This window comes from Corvus kubaryi, unplaced genomic scaffold (assembly GCF_017639235.1).
Source record: "Corvus kubaryi isolate FWS band 111438036 unplaced genomic scaffold, C.kubaryi_AGA036_p1.0 37103, whole genome shotgun sequence".
In the NCBI taxonomy this organism is placed as follows: domain Eukaryota; kingdom Metazoa; phylum Chordata; class Aves; order Passeriformes; family Corvidae; genus Corvus; species Corvus kubaryi.
The window spans coordinates 262,939-281,436 of NW_024581029.1; the positions used below are offsets into that span (position 1 = coordinate 262,939).

The following is an 18,498-nucleotide window of genomic DNA, read 5'->3' on the forward strand; positions in this document are numbered from 1 at the left end:
TGCACTGGGAGTTTTTGCCTTGGAGATTAAATCCTACAAACCACAAGTGAGGAGACAGTGAAGAGCCACTGTTTGTTTGCTCTCTTCCCCGTCCTCCCAGCCTGTACTTAAGGAAGCTTGGAGCATGGCTGTGGAGTGACCACTGTCTTGTCCACCTTGTTGCATCATCACTGGTGGCCACAGAACCTCTTTCTTATCTCACAGATAACCACAAACAGCTGCCCTTGTGGAAGTTGAGGGGAGCGTTCAGGCTTCCCAGTCAGAGGTTTTCTCAAAGTTGCTGGGAAAGTGGATGTTGTTTTCATTTTCCTTCCTCTTCCTCCAGTGCCCAGGATTTTGGAAAGCACTCAGTCTGGGAATCTGGCTACTTAGCAGGAGGCATTTATGCATCAGTCTTCTTAACCCTGGAGCCCAGTGTTCCCATGCTGCTGGAATTTTGGGGGCTCTGGTGCGAGGCTTTGTCTGCCCGTTTCCATGTCCATTCTGCCACACCCGGCTTCTTGATGGCTCTCCTCATATCTGCCTGGCCTTTGTGCGCTGGGAAGGAACAAAGGGTGGTTAACCTTCAACTGGAGCAGAGAAAAGAAAGTTATATTTCTTTATTTTCTGTTAATATTTTGACAGAAGTGTCTTTTGTGTGTGTGTGTGCTGGCAGGTTTCTATAGTAACTATGAAACTCAGATAGAAAAATTAGCAAAGCATAGTTCCATCTGAAAATGTCCTTTGGGTTCTAGTTTGGAGGCAAGGAAATAGTTCTTGGTCTTTTATTGGCTAGAAAATGGAAAGCAACTTGGAGCTTACAGGTAAATTATCTTGAGATAGTCAGAAATGCTTATGCATGAAGTAGGAGGAAAATTGTGTAACTCAAGCTGCTTTAGAAATGAAAGAAAAAAAAAGAGCTATTATTGCCAAGTAAAAATAGCGAACTGTGAGACCTCAGTAGAAAAGTAATGTTTTCGTGCAGGCTTTTTAAAATTTTTTTTGTTTATGATCTAAAATAGAAATTGTTCCTGTGTATGCTTTGGAAACGCTGTATAATGTTATCTCCTTATTCTGCAGTCTCAGTTTTTAGGGCAGCACAGGACAGCCAGCACTGAGATCCTGCACTCCAGACCGATGACACATGCTTGGTGGATGGCTTTTCTAACTGGTTTTTCCATCAATAAGAACTATTACAACAGCGATGAAATAATGGCCTTATTAATATTCACAAAGTCTGAGAAAAATCAAATTATCTCAGTAGAATGTTTTTTATCTTTCAAATGGAAATAATCAATCTGCTGCCAACTGTAGCTGTCAAAATATGAAGATTTTAAGTTAGGTTAGATTTTATGGTTTTAAATTACTGCTTTTCCCATTATTTTAATGGGTTTGTCTCAATTTGTTGCTTTCTGATGTATAAAGAAAAAGTACTTTTAATTTTATCTTCCTTCTCTGGGTAGAAGTATTAGAAATACCAGTGTGACCCTCCCTGGTTTTGCTGGGAGACTTGCTTTGTGTCTGAGAAAATACTCTCAGCTTCTACTGGCAGCTTTTTAATGAACAGGGCAATCATGTCATCAACTTCATCAGCTAGGGAGAATATGTTAGTTAAGATGTCTTCAAATAAGATGCAAGACTGAGATAAATATAAACTTTCCTCTTGCCAGTTAAAAATGTTCTCAGTCTGTTAAAATCTCCTCCTGCTTATCCAGTCAGCACTGGTTTGTGACAGTTTTCCTTGAACTCTGCTGTCCCCTCTTTCCTGACAGGAGAGAAAATTCCTTAATGCCTGTTGTTCTGCATCCCCTGTGTGTGGCAAGGAAACCAGTGCCAAGGAAAACAGATGAAAGAGCATGTGTGAGGCCTTGCAAAGCAGGTTGTAGCTGCAGAACAGAAAGGAACAAGCAAGAAGAAAAATGTCACCGGTGGCAGAGAGGCTCCTTCTTTCATGGGCTTCAGCCAGGTCTGCCTGGTGGTGCCTTCAGCCTGCTTAGAGGGATGGATTTAGAGTGCTTTAAACCCAAGTTTTCCTTAAAAGATCACACTGTTAGACAAGAAAATGGGTTTTCCCGTCTGTGTATTGTGGCTTAAATGACAAAAAAATCAGATGGTTGGGCAAAACCTTTTTTGACCAAAAATCTGTTGTAGAGCTGTTGATACCTGATCCCCTTGGTTTTCAGGAGGGCATCAAGACTCTGAATCTTCACACTGCTTTTTCCCTTTAATTAAAAGATATTCTACAGATACTAATGGCTACAACGAATCCATGTTCTTGCTCCTTGTTTTTCATATCATATACATCAGACGTCTTATGCACCAATTTGTTTTTATTTTGCAGACTGTAAGCTCTTATGTCAGAGGCTTGTCACACAAGGTAATGTGTTGGGAAGAGATGCCAAAAGAAATCAGTAGCATCTCGTCTCCATTCTTTAAAGATTATTTTAGCTAATAAATACATTCTTCTGCAATGATAAGGTTGCTCATCTAAATACTGCTTAATTTGTTTAATTGTGGGGAAAGCAGGGAAAAATCCATCTGTACAAATCAGTGAAAGGGAATCTTATGATTGGTATAATCTCTAAAATTAAATTGGATAATGTCTGCATAATGATAGGATTTGCATGGCTCTTTAGACCTCCTGCCTTTGAATAAGTTCTGATGTAATTACTGTATTTTTCTGCTTTGTGGCACTGCCAGAACTCAATTTCTTTTTGTTATTTCAACGTATGGTTAAAGAGTCTGGGTCTTAAGGAAAAGTTACTTCATTTTTAGAGGAATTATGTAGCATTTTTTTGGTTACAAATGTTGCCAAAGACTGAGTACGTGGCTTCAAAGCTATGTCTAGCTGGACACATGTGTTTGCAGTTGGCTAGATGTTTCTTTCTGCTTCTCTTTAATCGAATGGATTGAAACAGTATAAATTGGTGGCTGTAAATGCTGAATCTGGGAACGTTCATATCTTAGATTGTTCTAAATTAATTTTTGGTTTTGTTATTAAATACATTCAATTTCTATATTAAATGTAGTTGTGATTATGAAGTGGGTATTTCAGGCCATCAGAGATAGGTTGTGAACAGTTGGGATTAATTGTGGCCACCTGACTTCAATAAAAGGAGGCTTTATCCAGCACCTGATGCTAATTTGGGTAATAAAGCAGAATTTCTGTGATTGGGCAGTTGGGAGCCTTGAGGGGAAGGCACAGCCAAGGTGTGTGCTAGTCGTGCTGTGCCATTTACTCCTCCCTGAGCTTCAGTTGTGCTCAGGAGCAGAACAGTTTTCTCTTTGTTCCTGAGAGGATTTAATTTCCTCGTGGTGAGCTCCTGCGGATTGCTGGCCTGGGATAGGTACGTGCATCCTGTTTCTGGGAATTCTCTGTGTACGTGGTGGGAGAGTAGTGAAAAATTTCTTTGGAGCTGAGCTGTGAGACTTTTTTCTTTGTTTAGTTTTAGTAACAGAAGATGGCAGATAAAATCCTGTCCCTGCTCTGAGGGGATGGGGTGACACTAAGTAGATGAGAGACTTTTAGCAGAAAAACCACTCTCTGAAATACTTTGGATCCTGGTCTGGTGTTACTGATCAAAATGGTTGCAAGAGGTGAGAGTGGCAGTTGTGTCTGAAGTATTTCATGGCCTTTTAAAAACACCCTCGTGGTGGGTTCTTACTTTGGCAGCTTGAGAATTGGAACAGGAAGCAGTATTGATAGAGCCAGGATTAATGTCTCTTCCTTGTGTCCCTCTGTTCGTGCTTAGGTTGGCACTTGGGTATTGCAGGGGAGTGGAACTGCCTTCTTTTCACTCAAGAGCTGATCAAAAGAAGAAGAAATGGCACATAGCTCACCTCTGTCCTGGTCCTTTACAGCCCCTGTGTTGCTGGGCAGCTTGTCTCAAGTGGAGTTTTTTTAAAAGAGGAGATGCTGCAAAATTGGACCATTTAAAAATGATATTGAAGAAAGCTTGCCTAAACCATTTTGGTTATAGATTTGTGCTTAGGCAACAAGAAAATGTTACTTGCTGGAGACCTGCTTGCAGAAGCAGACTATTTAAAATGCTTGTTTTGGACTTGATTTCTGTATGCATTTCAAGTAGTGCAGGACAACTCTCCTTGCAGGTGATGCATGATTCCACTTTGCAGTAATTGCCGTGAAAGCCTGAAATGACCTACGGCTAGGGGTTGTTAATGATCAAAGGTCTTGGCTCCTTTTGTGATCCCAGCTGTGATGCCCTCAGGATGTCCAAAATGGAGCTCCTTTTTCCCCTTAAATCTTCAACAATCCCTATCTTTTGTAGCAGTTTGCATGCTTTTCTCCCAAGATTTCCAAATAGTTTCCTAAACTGGAAACTTCTCTGTAAAAACTTGCACGTATAACTAAAAAGAGCCAAATGAGAAAAACGAATTTTGCTGTGGCTCTGCAGCCTGATCTAATGATGTGAGAAGGTGCTATTAATAGTTAATGTTCTTAATCTCGAATGGTTTAAATATTTGGCGAAATCCCGTATTTAGAACAATCACATCATAACAGGAGATGATTTAAATGGAGTTTGTGTAGGTAGCTGCTTTTCTCAGGAATTCTTGTGAAGTTGTGTGCCCTTGTTTTGTACTGCAGTAGGAAAGTAGGCATCCAAGAACTTGAAATAATTAACTTTTAAATGGCCACATGTGTTGCGAAACAGCTTGAGATAGAAATGCTGCTGGGGCAGCCTCCACTGTGGGCACATGAACAACTTGATGCATTGAAGGAACAAGTCCTCTTTCATATCTGTCCTAGAGGGGTTGCTGCAAATGGAACTTTTACAGGATGTGTGAGTCATGTCACAGATGCCATTCCTTGGAGTATTAATTTTACCCTGTTTTCCTTTATTGTTAAATATTTATGTTAACAGGAGAGGCTTCTCACAATGTCCCCCCTGTGGGAGGTCTGTAAGGTAAATGCAGTCCCTGGCCTGTTAGTTTGGTATCTTGCTCATTTCCTAAGCTTGCAAAGGTGGATTCTTAAAGACTCCATTTTTGCTAATTTTGTTTTAAGAATAGCACACATTTTGCAGCAAACTAATCCAGGAAGTGGTTTGTGAGTTCAGAAGGCTGAAACTCCCATCTAGCAGCCTAATGCAGTCTCCTGCCAAAGCTAAACTGGGCATCAGGTGAAGTTTGCTCTGTATTTTTGCAGGTTTTTTTCTGTTTTAATGTTGAGCTCGTGCACAAAAATAAGGAGAGCAGCAGAACAATAAAGCCACTTTACCACAGTCCTGCTGCTGCTGATTGGAAGGAGGCACATGGGAGCAGATGGAAGGGTCCTTCACTTACACAAATCCAGCGATGAGGGATAGGAATTGTTCTGGCTCAGTTCTTATTTTCTCTGAATAGCCTGATGTCTTCTGCTTTCCTTTGTCAAGTCTGTTTTGTGGGAAGAAAAAAGGCTTTTTTCTCATAAATTGCTTTTCTTGGAATTGTCAGTTTACCACTTTTTCATTTTAAATATTTTTCTCTTTTTCTCTGGAAGTCTTTGCAGATAACTTTCATTTCATTAGTTGTATAAGAAATCTCTCTCCATTTATTTCTCTCCTTTTTATCTGAAATGTTGATATTTAAATGTTAAGTTTTATGCTGGTAATGTCAGCATCTTGTGGCATCAGCAGTTAGTGGGAAATCAGCAAAAATTGAAATGAGGGTTTAAAATTACACATCTTTGTCACACTGGTGTCAGGGTTCTTTATTTTTAAACAAAACTAAAATCTGATTCTTGTTATGTTTTAGCTGAAATCATAATGCAGTTTTAAAGTATGAGACTTCATGCTAATGAAAGAAGCTATGGGGCTATTTGTGGGTGATTTGTCTTTTGGTTTTGGAGGGTTTTTTAGGGACTATTTAATTTGCGAAAATCCAAGGTAAAATTTACCAAATGTTTAAAAACAGGAATGCAGTCAGACAGGCTGAGTCTCTAAAGTTCTCTCTAAAAGCCATCAGCTGGAGTGCCTCAGTAACTCATATAAAGTGGTACCATTCATAAATAAGAGGTCAACCTTTATCTTTGCTGCAATGCTGAAAGTACTTTACTAACTTACATCATTACGGATTTTTGGCAGAAAAAAATTGGAGTAAAAACTCTTTTCATGGAGATTGTGTTCATTTTGAGGTCTCATTCTTCTGTGTTTCATGAAACAAAATCTGCCTGCTGATGGAAATGTTTATTGAGCAGTTCTTACTGAAGGAGTTTTTAGTTATGATATGTAAAAAGTGAAGATCACTGAAATTTTTTCTGTACTTATTTGGGTGGAGCTTTGCTGTAGTGAAACTCACTTTGTAGGTCAGTTAAGGTGTTTTGAATATCTACTTTTGCTTGACAATAATCTTGCTTAGAGCTCGATGTATTCTGAAGTTTTTTTACTTGGTTCTGTTGTACTGCATGGTTGTGTTTGTTTTTGTCACCTAATTTCTGCCACTGAGATGCAAATAGGAGAAGCCACCCCTGGTGATGGATCGTAGAAGTGTCCTACTTACCCACAGAGCTGTGTTTGAGAGGTTTCTACCTCCACATGGGACGTGGGGATTCTTCAGCAGTGTCACTGCTGGAAGAAATCCCTTTCACCATGTCACTTCAATTCCCCTCTGCAGAGAGTGGTGGTTCAGTCAGCACCGATGCTGATGGGGGAGTTGTCCTACTCCATTTTCCCTGCTTGCCTGGAGGTGTTACACAGGACCCACAAGGGCAGGAAAAAGCCCTTGTATCTTTTTCCTTTCAGCAGGAAAAATGCCATTTCGATGTGGGTGGAGGGAAAGTGGGTGGTTCTCCTTGGCTGGTTAGGAAACACTGCTTTTATGTAATCTCTTTTCACACTCCAGCTATGTGTGGAAAATAAAGTTTGGGTGTGGACATAATATCCATCCATTAAGACAACCTGGGAATTCAGTGGCTGGCATAGCTATTTCATGGTTCTGTGCTGAGTAAATGGAAGCCAGACCTCAGAAGGAGTTTTTTGCCTTGTGCTGTCTTAAGGAACCACTGAAAAATGAGAGCCCATGCTCTTAAACCCAGTGCCCTTCCCTAGAAACTGAAATCTCTTTCTCTGGGGTTGGAAAGCATTCAAAAGATTTTAAATGTGGAATTTTTTGGTAGAGATTGCAGTTGGCCTTTAGACAGGAAGGGAGCTGCACCTTTCAGGGATGACTTGTGTGTTTTCCCTTCACCTCCTTACACCCCTTGCTGTATTTCTTTGCCCTTCCTCCTGCGTTTCCAGCATCTCCTCTCCACTGTCCTGGTGTTGGTTTCCCTGGGAGGCCCTATTCTTTAGGGCTGTCAGGGTCTCTGTTCACAATGTGGTCCCATCAGGTCCATCCTGCTTTCTCTCCTGCCCGAAAGCGCAGACCCCTTCCAGGAAATCTGGGTTGTGCTGCTCTGAGATGATCTGGAGGAGGGCAGGTGTGTGGTTTCAGGAAAGGTGTGGGCTGAGGAGAAGTCTCTGCTTGTGGAAAGGATCCTGGTGAGCCAGGGGATGTGGAATCAAGCAGCTACTGGAATAAAGGGCCTGTAGTGGTACATGGTGTTGCAGTTCTGTGACTCTGTGTCACATACCCATCAGCTGTCCTCCAGTGTGGCTTTTGTCCTTAAAAGCTTTGCCACCATTGAACTGTGACACTGCTTTAATGTGCTCTAAATTTGGAATTGAGGTTTCTCTCTATATGGTCCTTAATTGAAAAATGTAATTTTTAGAAAACTGAGCAGAAATCCCTTTGGCCCAGCAGGAGTTGAGGAACCTTCTGAATACCAAGTCCTACACTGGGCTTTATTTCTTACTCTGTTTTCTGTCATATTCAAGTGGTACTTATAATCCACAAAATACAGCAAGAGAGAAATGTTCTGTGAAACAAACCCAACTGACTGTGTATTGTGACAGGAAAGGCAGGTTGTGAGGAGACTTGATTTTTGGAAAACTGCTGGTGGGATTAACTTGAATAAGCCAGACAGGTCATGAGTGTCTGCAAGTGGCATTGCTTCTGCACAAGTCATGGTTTAGTGCCAAAACACAGCTTAGCTTAATACCTTGCCTGACTGGGTTATTATGTATGTGCTGCTGCATCTACCATATTTCTCACTCTTGCCTTTCATCTTTTCAAATCAATTGTTTCTATTATTTCTTGCTTTTAATAATAGTTTAAAAAACCCCAAAAAAACAAACAAGCCAAAAATACCCCCACCTCTTTTCTACTACTTGGTTTTGTCCAGGCAAATAGCAAAATTAAAGACTGTTGGTGTCTGTACTGAGAATAAAAATCTGATTTAAGTGCTTTAGTATAATTTAGTGTCTGCTAATACAAGTGTCTGCTAATTGATGTAAATTGCAAATATCCTTTAACAGCCTCAATTTGAAAACTTTATGCACTTTTAGGTAAATTTATTTCATTCTGGAATGTTAGTATTCTTAGATCAATGTAAAGCAAACAGGCCATGATGGACCTGGGAAAAACACTGCTGCTGACACAGAAATCCAGAGAAGGACTGCTTTTGCTTTACCTGCTTCCTCGTGATGGCTGCTACTGCTGCTTTGAGTGGAAATTGGAGAGCTGGGTTTGTCTTAGGAGATATTAGGCTTAAAACAAACTCAGCAAAGCCAAATACACTCCTTAGATCGTGCCAAAAAAGGCTTTAAAGCTGTCACCTTCCTCTGGGGTCTTGTCTATGTCACACAGAAAGGAAAAGAGTTGACAAAAAGCAGACAGTATGGCCATGCCTGAGGAGTGCTGCGTTTGTGGGGTGTTTCAGAGCTTGCTTTAGCCATTTGAACTTTCACCGGTGTTTGGCTGAGTTTGTTGGGGCTGCGCTCACACGCACCGAGGGCTGTGAGGAGAGCAGAGTAAGGACCGTGTGCCACTGGCAATGGCAGGTGTAGCTGCTCAGTGGTGTGCAAGGTCAGGGAATGAAAATAAAGAGTAGCTGCCAGGGTGTGTCTCACCCTAAGGTTGGTCACTGGCTTGGAGGATGGAGATCCCTCAGTAAAGATCCCATTGTGAATGGGGAAATCTGGGTGTTGGCTGCCCCAAATCAGCTGGCTCTGATGATGGTGTTCCGTGGTTCTCTTGGGTGTTGGCTGTGGATCTGTTGGGTTTATTGGGAACTGACTCCTTGTGTGCTTTCTCCCTTCTTCACCTTGGCCCTTCCTTCTGCTGAGGTTATTTGTTTGTTTTTCAGATGAGACCCTTTTTGCTCTTCCTGCTACATCTACGCCTCTGATGCACTCCTCTGCAGGCAAGTTCTTTCTGCTCCCCTTTGTCTGAGTACCTCCTGCCTTTCTGATCTCATTAACCCTTTCCCATTAGTCTGCCTCTACTAAAAGTCAGCATGGGTCCAAGAATAGCCTCTGTCACATTTTTCAGTTTTGACTTTTCAGTTGATCTATTCCAGATTTTAATATGCATTCATTTGTTTATGTGGTAAACTGTTTCATAAACAAGATATAGCCATCTGTGAATTCTTGGACCCTTGATGTAGGAGAGAAGTTGATACTGTTAACAGGTTAACACATCAGAGCATAGTTGCTTTGCTGTTTGAGCAGAAAGATTTAATCTATAGTAACTTTCTGCAGTATTTTAAAGAAGTAAAATTTGCACCCGAGGTATTGAGTTAGTGGTTTTTATTAGGTACACCATCCACAAATTCCCATTTTAAAAAAGGTGCCCAAAAAAGGCTTTGGCACACATTTGTGCAATATGTTTGTACCCAAGCATCCACACATCCCCTCTCTCTGTCTCCCCTTGCCACCCTCCTGTTCTGGCTTTGTTAATATTGCCCCCTGTACTTGTCTGGCATCTTCAACTTTACTGAGACCTTTGCACTGCATAAAGTTGCTGCTTCTTGAGCCTCTTGCTCACTTCTCTCCTAGCAGAGAAATAGAATAGCTTTAAGTGATACTGTGTATTAATGGCTTATAGTATCCATGCTAGTACTTGGAAGAGCCTTTTAGTCGCTAAAATCACGTGAACCTGTTGAAAGTTTGCATTGACTTTGAGAGCACTTGCATTCTCTAATTTTCCTTTCTGTCCACGGTCACAGAAAAAGTTATGGACTTGCAGGAGCAGCCAGGTAGCACTAAGTCGCTTGGTCAAGAGGATTTTACTGCAGTCCCGCTTGATCCTGCTCCTTCTCTTCCCTCCTTCTCTCCTCTCTCAGCCGATCCCTTTAAAGAGCACACAGCCTTTGGTACCCTCTCAGATGGATTTCCTGCAAGAGGCACTTACAAAGAGAGCTCCGGGGAGGTTTATAAAGAACCTATGAAAAATTCCAGAAACCCCTTTCTTGCAGAGGGAAGTGACAAAGACGTTTCAGAGACGAAATACTCGCAACCCCCATTTGCTAAAGAAGAAGCAGCCATTTTGTCTCCAGCTAAAGAAAATACACAGCTAGAGGGCCCTAAAGAATTACCTAACCTGGAGAAAATGCCTGCAGAGCAGCTGAAAATGTCTCCAGAATCTCCCCAAGATTTGTTTGAGAGGAATGAGGAAGATCTCTTCGATAACAAAGACAAGTACGGAGGAGATGGTGATCATGGTGAAAAAGGGGTGGTGAAAGAAGATCCTCTTAGAAGGGAAGAATATGCAGACTTCAAACCATTCGAGCCAGTATGGGAAGTCAAAGGTGCTAGTCATGGATTGAGCAGCATGAGAGAGGATGTTGGAAGTAAGATCGATGCCAAGCTGGAGAACAGTTTGGATGAGAAATATGGTGTGGGTATGCTGAATGTGCAGAAGGATTACGAAAGAGAGAGTGAAGGCAGCGCTGAAGATCCCTCTTTCCCAAGCACCCCAGAAGCTGTAAAAGAACCTTCGCAGACTTACATCACTTGTACTAAATTTGACTCCTCTCCAAGTCCAGGTGGTAACAAAGGCAAATCTCTTTCTCCACTAGAGGAAGGCACTTCAGAAAATAGAACTGACGATGAGAAAAAGATTGCAGAACTGAAAGCTCAGACAGGCCCAGAACAAGGTAATTTTGGTACTGGAGCAGTTGGGCAGGAAGGGCAGGGAGCTGAGTCCCCTAAAGCACAGGGGGTCCCACCAGTGCTGCCCGACAGCGCCACAAGCATGCCCGAGGGTCTCACTCCTGACCTGGTGCAGGAGGCGTACGAGATGCACGATGCAGCCTGCACAAAACTGGCTTATGAAACCAAGATTGATTTAGTGCAAACCTCCGAGGCGGCGCAGGAGACTCTGAAACCCACGGCGCAAATCTGCCCCTCCTTCGAAGGCTCGGAAGCTGCTCCGTCGCCGATATTGCCGGATATTGTTATGGAAGCCCCGCTAAGCACTGGGACTGCTGGGGCAGAAGCATCTGCTGTGCAGCTGGAAGCTTCCCCACTAGAAACGTTTATTCCCACTGCCAAGTGTGAGAATGTAAAAGAGGCTGAAAAACCTCCTGTATACCAAGAGGCAGTGAATGTACCGCTGACACAGACCCAGGAAGCAAAGGAGACACTGGCATTTAAACAACCTGATGGGGAGAGTAGCACCACTCCTGAAGATCTGGAGACTCCTTATATATCTATTGCGTGTGACTTAATTAAGGGAACAAAGGTGTCTGGTGAATCTCCTTCTCCATCCTTCGTAGAGTATTCAAAGACACCGGTAACAGAAAGCATTTCTCAGGATGTACCTGAACACAAGGAACTAGATGGAAAAATGTCTCCACAGTTTGGAAAAGCTGGCCTGTTTAATAGCCAGATGATATCTGACTTTGCTGAGGAAGCGAGTGAAGATCCATCTCTCCTCTTAAAAAGTAAATCCACTGAGAGTATTCCAACTGATGAAGAACATGAGGAAGGACTGGTGGATTCAGTAGCTGCCACGGGCAAGCCTTATCTGGAGTCATTCCAACCCGAGCTGGACTCTTCCAAAATTGTTGCTGCTCCACCATCTGAGCCAATACCTGCAAAAACAGCCAAGGCAGAGAAGATTCCTCTTCAAATGGAAGAGCTGGATGCTTTGGCTTATTCAGCTGATGAATCTGTTGCTATGGAACCAAAAACAGGAGATGACAAAGCTCTCTCACCCATGGAGTCTTCCCCAGGCTCAGTGGAAGAAGACTTCGTGATGTTAGGTCATCCTAAAACTGCTCCTGAATTTGTGACAGAAGTCACTGACAGAGAAATAATGCACAAAGATGAAGGTGAAGACATCAGTAAGGTGATCCAGGGTGAGAAGAGGCAGTTGCCTTGCCCAGAGCTGCCCTGTGATCTGTCTGTGAAGAATGTAGAAGTAAAAGCTGAGGAAGATACCAATGCCTTGAAAAAGTCGTTGGAGGCTGTGGACAAAGAAGTGCCTGAAGTATCCACCACGTGCTTACCAGCCACAGATACCTCACCTCTATCTGCTGAAAAAGAGATAGTCAGTGTAGTAAAACCAGGAGCTTTTGAGAAGGAAGCTGAGAAAGAAGCTGCTTCTGTTAAAGAAAAGAAAAAACCTACTGCTGTATTTTCAGCAAAGCTGAATAAGTCTTCAGGTAATCTGTGTATGCTGTCTTGCAGTTTGCTAATCTGCATAATTCTTTAGCTAAACTTAAGCATGTCACAACTTAGTCTTTTTAAATCACTTTCTGTAAACTTCTCTGTAGGCCGAGGGTAAAAGAAAATGTCAGTGCCTGCACTTGGACCTTTTTCATATTCTGATTGCTTTAGTGCCTTTTTTCTGTTTATCAGGGATGGACTCAGCATCTCCAGGTTTCTCCTCCAGCTCTGCTGCTTGTGGTCTGTCGACGCAGAAATGAGTGTCTGCTCACTGCAGGCCCTCCCATGGTTGTCCACAGGCTGGGCATTGGGTGGCCTCCCAAACTCTGGATGTGGGATACTGTTTGCTGTGTGCACATGATTTGAAGAGGCATTTCTTCCTTCTCATCAGCATTTCAGACATCAGATTGTAAAACTCAGGAAAATACTCCTGCTGCTCCTATATGTGCCTGCAATCTGTACAAGAGCCTGTGCATCTCCGGCGTGCATTAGATCAAGGCCAGTGGTTTAAAACAAGTGGTGAACATGAGGGAGCTTAGTATGCAGGTTTCTAGAAAAGTGGTTGTTAAGAAGTTGAGTGTTCTGTGAACACTAAAATTGGTTTATGCACACAGCACAGGTACTCATTTCTGTTTCTCTTTTCAGGTGGGGCTTGCACTTCAGTGTAACCCTAATTTTTCTTAGAGTAATGTGTAGTTACAGTAGAAGGAAGTTGTATTCTTTTCTGTAAAATGATCACCTCATGAAATTCCAGCTTTTTGTAGACTCTAGGAGTACTTTGCTTTTTGATATCGCAGCACTCTGCTGCTATTTAAGCTTTGACCAGAAGCATTCACACCAAAAAAGACAGCTACTGCAGAAAGCACAGTGCTCTAAATAGAAAACCAGGAGTTAGTTTGACTCAGCAGCAGTACTGTATTTATGCAGTAGCTGCAGCCTACAGTTCATAAAATAGAATTATACCCTGAGTTGGAAGAGAATAGCAAGTGTATGTTGAAGTGAACATCAGTGTTGGTGCAATTGAAATAGGTTTGGGAAATAAGGCAGAAGATGTATTTCTTATGTTTACCTTTGCCATTTCTCCTGTCTCACCTCCTGTATATGTATAGGTAAGGCAGAAAGGAGAGAGTTTTGCTTTTCCCTTGGGGCAAAATTTCAGTGATAACCTGCACTGCTAAAACTCCGTGTGTGTCTGTGTGTTCTGTGAAGGCTCCCCAGGCTTCCAGCAGATAGTACTGTCTAGAGAGCAGCTGCTGTGTATCTTGGACTTCATGTCAAGGGGTTAATTGCTTAGAGCTCAGACTACTCAAAAAAAAAAAAAACAAAGCAAAATGCTGCACTTAATAGAAGAGCTTTTGTTAGTCCTTTTAAAGGGAGACCTTTGCAGAGAGTCTTTAATCATTGCATGTGTGTAGTAGGCTGGGGGTAGCAAGTCCTTGCCTGGGGAAGGCAGCCCCTCACTGTGGGTCTGAGGAGGACACAGCTGCTGCTCTTCCATCCGTGGGAAGCTGCCCCAGAAGCTGCAGAGACCCAGCTGCCAGAGCAGAGAGGAGAAAGTTGAACAGTGTCATCGCTCTCCCATCCATGGCCCAGTGCAGGGACAGGGCCCAGATCTGTCCAGTGAGCTGGGCTGGGGAGCTGCAGCCTCTCAGTGTTGTGTTCACTCTGGAAAGCAGCTGCAGCTTTCATTTTTGACATGCTGTGTTGTTTGGGAAGAAAGTTTTTTGCTTTACTCCAGAGGAATATTTGCTTAAAGCTAAACAGATGAGAATACCAACTCAAAAATGGGCCTTTTTTTCTGGATTTTTCTCCACACTCTGCTGTGTTGCAAAATACAGAACTGGACTTCTGAGACAAGCCACAAACAACATCAGTTGTCTGCTTTAAATACCACACTGCTTAGGCACAATTTCAGAGAATCGTTGAGGAACTAACAAGGAGGGATTGTTCATCACAGGGCCAAGTGCATTTGTGCATGTGTTTGGCCTTCTGAGTCTACCTTTGTTCTTTGGGGTTTTTTTCCTACCCATCAGTGGAACTGAAATAGATTTTACTGTGTCTTAAGACTTGTGGAATTCAGCTGGTGTGATGGTGTGACTGATGCTTGTTAAAGCTTTAATCTGAGCTGCCTTACTGGTGCGCTTAAATCCAAAGTTGTGGAATGCTTACTTAACAGTGCTATTTTTTGGAAGCTAACCTAAATGCCAGTATGTTGTAACTTCCCACAGCCCCAGTGGGCTGTGGGGAGCTAACAGGGATTCTAAAAAGGCTGCAGACACTTTTTAAACTTCCCCACTTCTCTGAAGCAAATGTAAAGCTCTGAAGGGCCTCCTGGGTAGAAGGAGGTTTGTTAAATGGTGCCTGGCACACCTTTGGGTAACCTGGATAGATTTAAGAAACAGAAAACCAAAAAACCCCAAACCCAAACAAATTCAGAACTGTAGGTAGTTATACAGAAACCCCTCTCCTTGTAACAATTGGAACCATTTCAAGGGCAAACACCTCCCTGCAATACCAGCAATTTCTGATGTCTTGAATACTGTGGGGGGTTTTTTTCAAATTTGTATTTCTCAGTAGGTGCTGTATTTGGCTTTGAGCAAATAGCCTTGCTTCTGTCACCCTCACCAGACCTCAAAATACGCATTCCTGAGCTCCATCAATGCACTGCCTGGTAAGATGTGACCTCAGAGGGCAGCTTCTGTGGGTTCAGGTGCTGCTGCCCCAGCTCCTGACGGAGGTGTGAGCACCAGGCCAGTGCAGCGGGCACTGGGGAGCCATGGATTAGGGCCAGTCTGTGTGACAGGGCTTTAATGCCATCTAGCGTTTGTCACCGAGGTGGAACCTCAGCTCCTGCTGGACGGGAAGGGATCCATCCCAGGTTTGGAGAAATTGCCAACTCCTGAAATGAGTCTGAGAGGTGAAAGCTAAATATACACATTACATCTCTCAGCCCTTCTGTTGCACAGTCTATCTTTTCTCATACAGATCATTAATCCTCCCCAAACCCGTGCTTTCCACAAACCTGGCTTTGATTGACAGGATGTGGAGGTTTTTACATTATTGATATTATTGAATTATAGACTCAAAACCTCTGACCACTACAAAGTTATGAACTAGAATGGAAATTGGCAGTTTAAATCTCTGTGTGTCCATGTTGAGCATTACAATAATATTTGGAAATAATGTTGAGATCTTTGCCATCAAGACACTCAGTTTCCCAGAACACCCTTGTTTCATGGCTCTGTAGACATTCCTTTCAGGTTAAATCTAACTGGTTTATTTGCTTTCATTACAGGCACTCAGAAATGCAGCTAATTACTAATTTGTACATTTCCTGGATTTTCTTGAGGGGGCAAACACAAAGGTGAAGCCCAGGTGGGAAATGTGCTTTGAGAGGGTTGTACTAATGCTGAGTCTTTCCTTTTTCCCTCTGCAACATGGGGGCAGAAATCAAATACTTCCTGTGATGCTGTAACACAAACCAGGTCATTGCAGTTGTGTGAAGCTTAAAGGGCATTAGATGTTCTGCCTGATACCAGCTGTACCCATTTGGGGAATTTCTGTTATTTTCTGTGTTCGTAGTGAGTTAAGTGGAGCCACTCAGCAGATGGGAGGTGTTTGGTTCTGTTTGTTGTTTTTCACTGGAGAAAAAATGCCTTGGAATGTCTCTGGAGTTTCTTTCAGAAGCAGATTGGTTAAATGCCATTTAATTCAACATAAAATATCTTGATTTAATTTCATCTCATTGTATTCCTAGATTCTTTGCTTGTTCAGGTCATCTTTTATGCTAGCAGGTAAATAATAATAATTGGAGAGTACCAGAGGGCAGAGAATTTGGAGAGGAGTAGGAGGAATGAGGAAAAAACCAAACCCAATGAGTGAAAATTTTCTGAAGGAAAGACACAGACCTGCTGTGTTTCATTAGAGCTCTTGTGACCCCTGTTGAGAGGCAAAGACTTGTTGTGTAGCTGAGGCTGCTAAAAGAGCAAAGCCTGAGGGATGTTCCTTCAGAGTGGCAGAATTAGGGAGAAAATGGAGCATTTGGGCTAAGTTTCCAACTTTGCCAGGAGCACAGATAGGCACCAGCACTGAGGGAGAGAAGAAGGAAGTGCAGTGCAAAAGTGCTGTTCTCAGTGCCCCTGCTCAGGGTGATTTATGGTGTGAGTAGGGACTGAGTAAAGCCCTCGCCCTGCCAGGCAGCAGCTCCTTGGAGCCTGGGGCGTTCCGTGACACATGTCCAGAACTGATTGTGTCTGACTTGTCTGGGGGACCTGATAATGCCACCTCCTCTGGACTTGGTATTCAGACGTGCTGTAGAGGCAGGTGTGCAATATCCCTGCTGAAAACAGAGCTTCTCCAGAGGTTTGGCAGCGCTGGTGCCTGGTTTATGTGCAGAGTGTTCCCTCTTGCTGGAAAGGGGAGATGGATTTCATTACGGGTGTGTTTGCATGGAGTGGTGAGAGTGAACACTGAGTATGCAAAGAGTAAAGAGGAGGGTCTGGGGGGCAGTGAGGGCATCCTGGGGATGAGAGGAACAGGACAGGTGGTGCAGCCTCTCTGCTGTGGCCACAACAAACCCTCTGGTTAGAGAAAGCTGCATAAATGCACTATTTTAAGTATAAGATACAAAGAATATAAATACGAAATGAAGAGGCTTTAATTGGGTATCTTTAGAAATTAGATAATTAGTGGAAAGACCTTTGAAAGCATGATGTTTTTTGGCAAATATAGTGGCATTGCAAATATGGAGAGAGACTCAGGTTTTGGTGGTTTCCAGTTCAGCTTGAAGACAGAAGCAGATTCTCAGATGTATTTTGTACTTTTTTTTTGGTACAGTGCAACTTTTCACATTTGCTTGCACTTTGATGTTTGAATATACACTCCCTACTTCCCTCCTAGTTTGGATTTACCTGTTGAAATTGGAACTGAAATGCATGTCTTTGTCTAAGTTAAAAAGAGATGTAACTGGTAAAGGAGGCCTTAAATTTATGTAGCAGTTGAAGTCAAACCCAGGGCTTTTGGGTATCTTTGTAGTAATCTTTCTCAGTGTAAGATTGTTCTAATGAGAAGAGAAACTGTCTATTTAAGGTCTGAATCTGGATCTCTAGCCCTCCTGGTCTGCTGTATTTTTGTGGAAATGTGGGAATGCCCTTTTCTAGTTCTTTAGAAAATGGTGTATTAGATTTTTAAGAGGCTTTGGAGCAGTCCTGGGAAGATTTTAGCTTTTTGTTGTCAGCCCCAGATCTTAAGAGACTCCAAACTGGGAAAGAAATGGTGGTTTTTCCAGCAGGGTTTGAAACAAAGTGACAACGTGATTCCCACAGCTCTTCTCTTTCAGATTTGGAGTTGTAGTTCACCTCCTCTCCTGTTTGTGCAATACTTTCTATATGTTACCTTCTATATGCTGGTACTGTAAACTGTCAGGTTCCGGTTTTTATTTAAATGAAGGGAACAGTTAATTGTCAGGTCAGCAGCTGCTGACAGAGAATGCTGATGTAAAATAAAAAAGGGGAAGGTGTTTGCTGGTAGGAATTGGGTAAAGGGCTGAGTAACTTTTTCTGCGGGCTTCCTTAAGAGGAATAAATACGGCTGAGCAGCTCCTGAGGACTAAAGATACCAGCAAAAGGATTAATCGTGTTCTTCATGAGCCTCTGCTTTTGTTCCAGGCACAGAAAGGGTCCTTTTCTGTTTCCCTTCACGCTGCTTGCTGTGAAGGGAGAGGTGTTACAAAGATGTCGCTGTTAGTCCTCCAGCAGCCAGACATTAGTTTACAGAAACCCGAGGGGAAGCCATACATCTGGGAGCTTTGTAAACGCCTTTGAACCTCTGTTTGAAAAGCAATCTATTTAAAGCTCGTCTGGTGACTACTTTGAGCCGGGCCGCGAAAAGCCGCTTAGCGCGGCCGGGCTCCGCGAGCCCTCGCTGCCGTCCGTGCAGCGGGGCCGCCGTGCCGGGAGGAGCCGCTCCCTCCCCCGGGGCCGGCAGGAGCCGCTCCCGCCGTGCCAGCGGCTCCGTGCCGGCGGCTCCG

The 18,498-nt window shown here is 43.0% G+C and overlaps 1 protein-coding gene across 4 annotated transcripts in view; it reads left to right on the forward strand.

The window, feature by feature from the left end:
• Nucleotides 1-18,498, forward strand: part of RTN4 (reticulon 4) — a 40,833-nt gene that overhangs the window by 4,770 nt on the left and 17,565 nt on the right. The window contains exons 2-3 of one of the 4 annotated variants that reach the window (XM_042021058.1): nucleotides 9,164-9,220; nucleotides 10,025-12,466. The exons of 1 other annotated variant lie outside the window; for it this stretch is intronic. In XM_042021058.1, the coding sequence (XP_041876992.1) occupies nucleotides 9,164-9,220; nucleotides 10,025-12,466 (2,499 nt within the window). The remainder of the gene's footprint in view (nucleotides 1-9,163; nucleotides 9,221-10,024; nucleotides 12,467-18,498) is intronic. 2 more of the 4 variants (XM_042021059.1, XM_042021060.1) reach the window with 2 other exon arrangements.